This window comes from Babylonia areolata, chromosome 24 (genome assembly GCF_041734735.1).
Source record: "Babylonia areolata isolate BAREFJ2019XMU chromosome 24, ASM4173473v1, whole genome shotgun sequence".
In the NCBI taxonomy this organism is placed as follows: Eukaryota; Metazoa; Mollusca; class Gastropoda; order Neogastropoda; family Buccinidae; genus Babylonia; species Babylonia areolata.
The window spans coordinates 42,191,035-42,201,034 of record NC_134899.1 but is presented as its reverse complement, the minus strand read 5'-3'; the positions used below and the strand labels follow the sequence as shown (position 1 = coordinate 42,201,034).

The following is a 10,000-nucleotide window of genomic DNA, read 5'->3' as shown; positions in this document are numbered from 1 at the left end:
ACTGAAAAACAACTACTACAGGAAATGGGGGAGTCAAAACGGGTTGTTGGAAAAGATAGGTAGTTACACAGCTAAACAGACGTAGACAGGCAGAAAAATAGCCAGAGACAGACAGACAGATACTGAGATAGATAGATAGACAGACAGATAGATGAAGAAACAGACAGACAAAGGCGCAGACACAGAGAGACATTCACACAACACACTACCATATTTCTACGACAGACAACGGAACAGACAGATACACAGAAACACAGAGAAAAGCAGTGAGCAATATGATGGACGACTTTCTAAGCGAGGGCAATGAAGAAGGATTTCGAAGTAGATCGCAACCGCCCGCCCTTACGTGCTGTCTTTTGTGAAGGACTGTGCCTCTCAAACCAGAAGGCAAAGTTGCCCTGGCTCCACTCAGTACGGCCAGTCCTCTCTTCTCCTCCACACAGACTCCTCGGATGTCCAGTGGGTGTCTGAATGACCCAACCTTTAGCTTCCGTCGTAAGAATTGTGGTATTCTTTGTCAACATTCACCTCTTCAGTATAAGAGCCTTCCTCTTGCAATATTTTGATGATGGTAATTGGGGTGTAACGCTGTTAACGTCGTCTCTTTCGCCGTTCGTATGGAGAGAGTTAGTCTTGAGTGCTAGTTGGCCTTTTGGAATCATCCCAAAGCCAACTGTCCTAAAACCCTCTTGGCCGAGAGAGTGGGGATGTAACTTGGGCAAGACACTCTCCATTATAATCAAATTCTAGCCCAGATAGTCCGGGACAGCAGTTACCTCCTCTGCTGTTCTGATGGTCATAGTCGAACACGACTGACTATCATACATGCATACCAGTGTGGACTTTTGTGTACCTATTTCCACTCACATAAAAACGTTAAATAAAGAAGTAAAAGAAAAACGAGATTTTAAGGCACCCAGCATCCCTGTGTATACGTTGATTAGAAAATACAAGAATGAACTACGGTATTCGGACATCATTTTGAATTTCTTTTTTCTTCTTTCTTTTCTTTGTGGTTTAGTTACAATTCAGAAGGGTTTTTTTTCCTCGTATGTAGGTATACTGATCACAGGAATGCATGTGTTTCTGGGAGAATATGAGCGCACTCACCGGTTCGAATCACACTGGCAGTCGCCAGTATTTCCCCCCACCCCCACACACACGCCAATACCTCCACTAGACCTTGAGTGGTGATCTGGACGCAAGTCATTCGGATGAGACGATAAACCGATGTCCCGTGTGCAGCATGCATTTAGCGCACGTAAAAGAACCCACGGCAACAACAGGGTTGTCCCTGGCAAAATTCTGTAGAAAAATCCACTTCGATAGGAAGACAAATAAAATTGGAGGCAGGAAAAAAAAGATGGCGCTGTCAGTGAAGCGACGCGCTCTCCCTGGGGAGAGCAGCCCCAATTTCACACAGACAAATCTTTTGTGACAAAAAGAGTAATACAAATACAAATACATACTTTGCATCCCATGATAACATTTCTGTTCTGGCGCATCTCGACACTGACACGGGCTTTCTTACTATCCTTACCACCGCCATGCCTATGGCGTCTTCTCAACAAAAGGAATTCGGCGCAAATAACATGCAGTGGTGTATCCAACTGCTATTGTTGACATTAAAGGAAAGGGCGCGCCTTACGTGATAGCACTTCATTGTTGGCCTTGTATTCGAGCAGATGTGGACATGTGCTTCTCTCTCTCTCTCTCATATATCCACACACCCCAACCCCACCCCCTGTGTGCGTGCATGCGTGCATGTGTGTGTGTGTATGTGTGTGTGTGTGCGTGTGTGTGTGCGCGCGCGTGTGTATATGTATGTGTGTTCATGTATGTGTGTAAAATGACTGTGTAAAACTTGACAAGACAACACAGAAAGCAGAGCGGGGGGTCAATATTACAATATTAGCAGGGCCTTCACTTGACAGAAACGAGAAAAGAAAAATCTTGCCGGTTCAATAGAAAGCATGTCTTGAACTTCTTCTTCTTCTTCTGCGTTCGTGGGCTGCATCTCCCACGTTGACTCGTATGTACACGAGTAGGCTTTTACGTGTATGACCGTTTTTACCCCGCCAAGTAGGCAGCCATACTCCATTTTCGGGGGTGTGCATGCTGGGTATGTTCTTGTTTCCATAACCCACCGAACGCTGACATGGATTTCAGGATCTTTTACGTGCGTATTTGATCTTCTGCTTGCGTGTACACGCGAAGTGGGGTTCAGGCACTAGCAGGTCTGCACATATGCTGACCTGGGAAATCGGAAAAATCTCCACCCTTTACCCACCAGGGCGCCGTTCACCGAGCTTCGAACCCGGGACCCTCAGACTGAAAGTCCAATGCTTTAACCACTTGGCTATTGCGCCCGTCAATGTCTTGAACAAACGTGTTCCGAATCAATATCAGGTGTCAATGATCACGTGACACAACATGACACAATGGCAGAAATTTGACATGAACATCACTGACTGATTACGGCCAAGAAGACAAAGCCATTCGAAGGCCAAGGTCAGAGGTCGAAGGCCGAGATGAGGGTAAGACTGTGGTGACAACAATGTGCGATGGGGGGAAAAAAGTACTATTGCAAGACGATCTGCTTTCCAGTACCCCCATTTTATATATATATATATATATTATGTATGTATGTATGTATGTATTCATTTTATTTATTTATGGACTCGTTTGTTCATTTATTTATGTCTTTATTCATTTTGCTATTTAATGTGTTAACATTTTGCAATTGGTTTCATGAAAGCTGGAAAGTCGTAAATACAAAGTAGTTTGTCTATGGCTTTTTTCTTCTTTTTCTTCTTTTTTCTTTTTTCTTTTAGGAACTTTGCCTGTTGGCATTCATGTACGCTTGTTTTCTCCTCCTGCCCCCCCACCCCCTCCCCCCCTTCCCTCCACTCCCCACCCACCCGTGCCTCCTAATTCTCCTTTCTTTTCTTCTCCTCCTCTTCTTACTCTCTTCTTTTTTTTTTCTTCTTGCTATTTAAAGTGTTAACATTTTGCAATTGGTTTCATGAAAGCTGGAAAGTCGTTTCTATAAATACAAAGTAGTTTGTCTATGGCTTTTTTTCTCTTCTTCTTTTTCTTCTCTTTTCTTCTTTTTTTTTTTTTCTTTTAGGAACTTTGCCTGTTGGCATTCATGTATGCTTGTTTTCTCCTCCTGCCCACCCCCCCCCCTCCCCCCTTTCCCTCCACTCCCCACCCACCCGCGCCTCCTAATTCTCCTTTCTTTTCTTCTCCTCCTCCTCCTCTTACTCCCTTCTTTTTTTCTTCTTCCTTTTTTTCTACTTTTCAACTTTCCTCACAAAAAAAAGAAAAAAGAAAGAGACGCACTTGTTTGTGGTTTCGATTTTTTTCCCCCTTCTTTCTTAACATGCAAAAGAAGGTCGAGATTCCCCCAGACATCCATTTCCACGACAAGTTAGAAAAAGGAGGGGATGGGTGAGGATGGGGGGGTGGGGGTGGGGGAGCAGTAACATGAGAGGAAGAATGGCCCTGTCCTGGGGTGGTGGGGGGTGGGGGGATGGGTGATGATGGAGGCGGGTGGGGGGTTGAGGGTGCGAGAGGGGGCGGGGGAGGGGGGTGCGGGGGAGGGATTGGGGGTGGGGGGTGGGAGAGTGTGAGAGGGTGAGGGGGGCAAGACACTTTCTGCTGATGACCAGACCTCTCTGACTCAAAGTGCTCAGTATTTGCATCATCCAGTCCTCTCAGTAACCTGAGAGGAAGAATGGCTCTGTCCTGTGGGGGGGGATGGAGGTGGGGGGTTGGGGTTGGGGGGTGAGGGTGCGAGAGTGGGGGGGGAGGGATTGGGGGTGGGGTGGTAGAGTGTGTGGGAGTGTGGAAGGGTGAGGTGGGCAAGACACTTTCTGCTGATGACCAGCCCTTTGACTCAAAGTGCTCAGTATTTGCATGTTTGACTCAAAGTGCTGAGTATTTGCATCATCCAATCCAGTAACCTGAGAGGAAGGATGGCTCTGTCCTGGGGGGGGGGAGGTGGGGGGGGATGGGTGATGGAGGTGGGGGGTTGGGGGGGGGGGTTAGGGTGCGAGAGTGGGAGTGGAGGGATTGGGGGTGGGTGGGAGAGTGTGTGGGAGTGTGGGAGGATGAGGGGGGCAAGACACTTTCTGCTGATGACCAGACCTCTCTGACTCAAAGTGCTCAGTATTTGCATCATCCAGTCCTCTCAGTAACCTGAGAGGAAGAATGGCTCTGTCCTAGGGGGGAAATGGGTGATGGAGGTGGGGGGTTTGGGTGGGGGGGTTAGGGTGCGAGAGTGGGAGTGGAGGATTGGGGGTGGGTGGGAGAGTGTGTGGGGGAGTGTGGGAGGGTGAGGGGGGCAAGACACTTTCTGCTGATGACCAGACCTCTCTGACTCAAAGTGCTCAGTATTTACATCATCCAGTCCTCTCAGTAACCTGAGAGGAAGAATGGCTCTGTCCTGTGGGGTGGGGGTGGGGGGGGGATGGAGGTGGGGGGTTGGGGTTGGGGGGTGAGGGTGCGAGAGTGGGAGTGGAGGGATTGGGGGTGGGTGGGAGAGTGTGTGGGGGAGTGTGGGAGGGTGAGGGGGGCAAGACTTTCTGCTGATGACCAGACCTCTCTGACTCAAAGTGCTGAGTATTTGCATCATCCAATCCTCTCAGTAACCTGAGAGGAAGAATGGCTCTGTCCTGTGGGGAAATGGGTGATGGAGGTGGGGGGTTGGGGTGGGGGGTGAGGGTGCGAGAGTGGGGGAGAGGGATTGGGGGGGAGGGGGGAGAGAGTGTGGGAGGGTGAGGGGGTAAGACACTTTCTGCTGATGACCAGCCCTTTGACTCCAAGCGCTCAGAATTTGCATCACCCAGTCTGCCTGTCTGCAGCCCTGGCCAACTCGGGAACACTCGTGTCACACTGCTGGCTTTTTTTTTTTCTTTTCTTTTTTTTTTCTCACTGAGCTGTACACGCTGCTTGTATTGCCTGTGAGTTCAGTCTCAGTGTCTGTGTCTATGTGTCTGTGAGTCTGTCTGTCTGTCTGTCTGTCTATCTGTCTGAGAGAGGGAGAGAGAAGGTGGGGGCGGGGGGGGAGGGGGGGAGAGAAAGAGAGACAGACAGACAGGGCCACAGACAGAGAGAGAGAGAGTGAGTGAGACAGAGTCAGACAGACAGACAGACAGACTGAGACAGAGAGAGTGAGAAAATGAGACAGAAGGAGACAGAGAAAGAGGGACAGAGAGACAGACAGAGACACAGAAAGAGACAGACAGGGACACAGAGACACTGAGAGAGAGACGGGGAAACAGACAGACAGGTAGACAGTAAAAAGACAGAGACAGAAAAAGACACAGATGATCAGAAACAAACAACTCCAGCAGTTACTGTAGCAGCAGGGGAACCAGCAGTAGTAGCAGCAGTTGCAGTAGTAGTAGTAGTAGTATCACTTGTTGTTGTAGCAGCAGCAGCAGTAACAGCAGCAGCAGCAGAAGTACTTAGTAGCAACAACAGTAGTGGTAGCAGTAGTAGCACTCTCTAAAGTATAGGCAATAGCATCAGCAACAGATCAACACAACAGCACAGATTGAAGGGGGCAACAGAAACCGTAGTGAAGCCATTTCACAGGCACACACACACACACACACACACACACTCTCTCTCTCTCTCTCTCTCCCCCCCCCCCCTCTCTGTATCTCTCTATCACACACACAAACAAGTTCCCCTCCTCCCCCCCACCCCCACACGCTCACACACACACACACATACACACACATAGACTCTCTATATATATATCTCTCCCCCTCTCCCTATCTCTCTATCACACACACACAAACAAGTTCCGCTCCTCCCCCCCCCCCCCCCACACACACTCATAGACACACACACACTCTCTCTATCTGTCTCTCTCTCTATCACACACACAAACAAGTTCCCCTCCTCCCCCCACACACGTTCTCTCTCTCTTTCTCTCTCTCTCTCTCTCTCTCTCTCTCTCTCACACACATAGACAGACAGACAGACAAAATACAGACAGAAAGACAGACAAAAACAGACAGAGACAGACAGAAAGACACAGACAGAGACAAACAGGAGAAAGACACAGACAGACAGACAAAAGACAGACAGACAGACGGAGACAGAGACAGAAAGACAGACACTGAGACAGACAGAAAGACAGAGACAGAAAGAAAAACAGAGACAGACAGAAAGACACAGACAGACAGACACAGACAAACAGATAGACAGACAGACAGAACCACGGCCCTACCTTCTTGGTACATTGCTGCTTTGTGGACTTGACTCCCTTGATGGGCTCGGCAATTTTGTCGGCATAGATTTCGGCAGCCTGCAGCCTCGCTTTGGCCTGGCGGTCCGATTCCTCCAGCAGGTGGCGCCACACGGTCACCACCGTCCTGAAAGGAGAGGGATAAGGGAGGGGGCAGGGGGGGGTTGGGGGGTGGGGGGGGGCGGGATGAGGTGAGGGTAGGGGTGGGTTAGGGGAGGGTGGAATTACTTTTTTTTTTCCTATGGATGTTGAACGTAGTAGGATGATGGGTGAGTCGTTTAAACATGATAATGGTTATCAGTTAATAGCCGAAGGGATGGGGTTAGGATGGGAGAACCGTGAAGATGGAGGGAAGGAAGGTAGAGATGGAGGGAGAGAGAGGGGGGGGGGAGGGAAAGGGGAGAGAGAGAGAGAGAGGGAGGGGGAGAGAGAGAGGTTGTGGGACTGAAGGGAAAAGGAGAGAGAGAAAGAGAGAGAGATAGTGAGAGGGGGAGAAATATTGGGGGTTGGGGGGGTGGGGGGTGAGTGAGGTTGGGGGATGAAGGGAAAAGGTGAGAGAGACAGACAGAGAGAGAGAGAGAGACAGACAGAGAGAGAAAGAGACACAGAGAGAGAGAGACAGAGACACAGAGAGAGAGAGAGATTTGGAGGGTGATGAGTGAGGTTGAGGGATGAAGGGAAAAGGTGAGAGAGAGAGAGACAGACAGACAGACAGGCAGACAGACAGAGACAGAGAGAGAAACGAAACGAAACGAAATTGTTTATTCAGTATAGGCCACGGCCCCTTCTGAAGGGGATCCAAATACAAATATGACATTTAGAAAGAGAGAGAAGGGGGGGGGGGGTTTGAGAGAGAGAGAGAGAGAGAGTGGGGGGTGGATGAGAGAGAGAGAGACGACGAATATCAGCAGACGGACACAGGTGATTTAAGGCCAGATGTCAATTTATTTTCTGGCACTTTCAGATAAACTTTAGATTTCCCGTTGAAATCTTGCTGCGTCAAAAATGAGTGCATATGTACTTTTGCACCACAAATATTTTGGCGGCATCTGCAATGTGTGTGTGTGTGTGTGTGTGAGAGAGAGAGAGAGAGAGAGAGAGAGAGAGAGAGAGAGAGAGAGAGTGAGTGAGTATCTATCTATCTGTCTATCTCTACACACACACACACACACACACACACACACACACAGATATATAGATATATATATATATATATAGAGAGAGAGAGAGAGAGAGAGAGAGAGATAGAGATCTCAGTTTATCCAGAATGACCCCCCTTCTTCAGTCAAGTTTAAGGTATCTGTATCTCAGTTTAACCAGAACGGTCAAATATCTGATGTCTGTATCTTAATTTAAACCAGAGTGATTCCCCTTGTTCGTTCAACCAGAAAGAGCAAAAGACAGAGCGGGAAAGTGACTCTGCCACTAATGCGACATCTCCAAGAAGAGCAAAGGAGACATGCAGGAAATCAGATAAAAAAACAACTTCATATAGCTTTATTTCAAGTGGACCACCTCCCTCTGCATACACACCCCTCCATCTCCTCCTCCTTCTGCATACACATCCCTTCTCTTCCCCTCCCTCTCCCTCACACCCCCTCTCCCTTTCTCCTCCCATCTGTCATTCTCACACAGGGAAAATCCATAGGGGGAAGCATACACCCCCTGTAGTCTGTCCAATTTCCGTCTGAGAAGAAGAAGAAAAAGAAGAATGTAACTCGCAGGACAATGATAACGATAAAGTGAAATAAAACGTCTAATGGGGGGGGGGGAATACAAGCATAGGCAGAGAACTTCTGAGAGAGAATGAACACTGCAAGTAACTGTAAAAAAAAAACACACAAAGGCAATAAACATCAAAACAAATGCACAATAAACAAACATACGAAACAAGCGGGGGAAAAAAAGTCAAGAAAAAAAAAGCAGCGCTTACATTCAACACTATCTATACAGTAAAGAAAATAGAGTTCATTTCACGTGTTTTAAAAACAAACGGTTAGGAAAAAAAAAAAAGACCCAAATTCCGAAAAAGAACCATTTTCCTCAGATTCCTCCAAGCTTTAAAAATCAAGGACATTCGCGACGATAACCCGAACACCGGAACGGACCTATTTTCCTCCATTTCCTCAAACCTGATTAACAACAGCCACAACAACAATAAAAACAAAAACAAAACAAAACAAACAAACAACAATTCTTTCCATGCTGTTTTCACATCCACAAAATGCAATCACATGAACCAGCAACTGTAGCAGCAACAACACAGACTCCAGCTCTACATCCACAGCCCAAGGGACTTGGAAAAAAAAAAAAAAAAAAGCATACAGCTCACAACATCAACAGCCCACATCATGGCAGAGGGAAGTGCAGGAGACAAAGGGAGGCTAACAGCTCATTCCACTCCATGATTACTTCCCCTGTGGACCATGTTCGAGTATTCTCGTTCCAACACACTATTCAAATTTCGTTCATTCTTGCTTGGTACAGTTGGCATTCTAAACCCAACCGTTTAAGGATTCCGGAAGTATGAAAACGAAACTCTGACCGATTAAACTGACAATTCTCCATTGGTTTTCGCCGTTCTGGTGAACAACCCTGATTTGTTTTCGTTTTCTGCCGTGGTGTCATGTAGTGCTGACCCAGGGGAGTTGTAGCAGGCATGTGGCAGTGGGGTAGAATGAGTTAGTTCTAACTGACGAATGACGGGCGCAACAGCCGAGTGGTTAAACCGTTGGACTTTCAATCTGAGGGTCCCGGGTTCGAATCTCGGTAACGGCGCCTGTTGGGTAAAGGGTGGAGATTTTTCCAATCTCCCAGGTCAACATATGTGCGGACCTGCTTGTGCCTGAGCCCCCTTCGTGTGTATTCGGCAAGCAGAAGATCAAATACGCACGTTACAAGATCATGTAATGATGTCAGTGCTCGGTGGGTTATGGAAACAAGAACATACCCAGCATGCACACCCCCGCAATGGCTGCCTACGTGGCGGAGTAAAAACGGTCATACACGTAAAAGCCCTCTCGTGTACATAAGTGTGAACGTGGGAAATGCAGCCCACGAACGAAGAAGAAGAAGAAGAAGAAGAAGATAATGAATCACAAAGTCTGCTGGACCCCCAGAGCGAAGGGTGTGGTTACAGTGTTCAAACAACAAGACAGGAAAAGTGTCAAGCTAATCTCAATGTTTCCCCCCTAATGTCCCAAGTGAACACGGCATGTTGGGAGTCATCCACACCACACATGGGATCTGAAGATTTGTTCATCTATTTACTTCTTTCTTTTTAGTATCATTATCATTGTTATTATTATTATTATTCATTTCATTACATCTGCGAGGTTTGTTTTCCCAACAGAGAGGGAAGTGTGATGAGAGATGCCAAGCTAATCCAATGTTTTTTCCAGTGTCCCTCGCTGGACAGATATTTTTGGAGAGACTGGGCACCACACAAGGGACCAAATGATTCATTAAATTATTTATCAATCCATTTATTTATTTATCTATTCATTTATTTATTTATTGTTTTCACATATACAAGGCTTGTTTTTACCCTGATGACATCGTCAAAATAATAGAAGCACAGAAAGCTGCAAGATGTTTTTGTTTGTTTTGGGTTTGGTTTTGGTTTGGTTTTCAACCTTTCCCCAATCTTGTCTTTTTCCCGTGTCCAATTCTGAAAAAACAACAACAAAAAAACCACCACCATAATTTCATATTCGACAGATTGAGATAGAGCAT

The 10,000-nt window shown here is 47.1% G+C and overlaps 1 protein-coding gene across 6 annotated transcripts in view; it reads right to left on the bottom strand.

Annotated features, from left to right (window-relative positions):
- LOC143298722 (F-BAR and double SH3 domains protein 2-like) overlaps positions 1 to 10,000 on the bottom strand; it is a 201,760-nt gene that overhangs the window by 76,819 nt on the left and 114,941 nt on the right. For all 6 annotated transcript variants that reach the window (XM_076611631.1, XM_076611634.1, XM_076611632.1 and 3 more), the window contains one exon: positions 6,248 to 6,392. In XM_076611631.1, the coding sequence (XP_076467746.1) occupies positions 6,248 to 6,392 (145 nt within the window). The remainder of the gene's footprint in view (positions 1 to 6,247; positions 6,393 to 10,000) is intronic.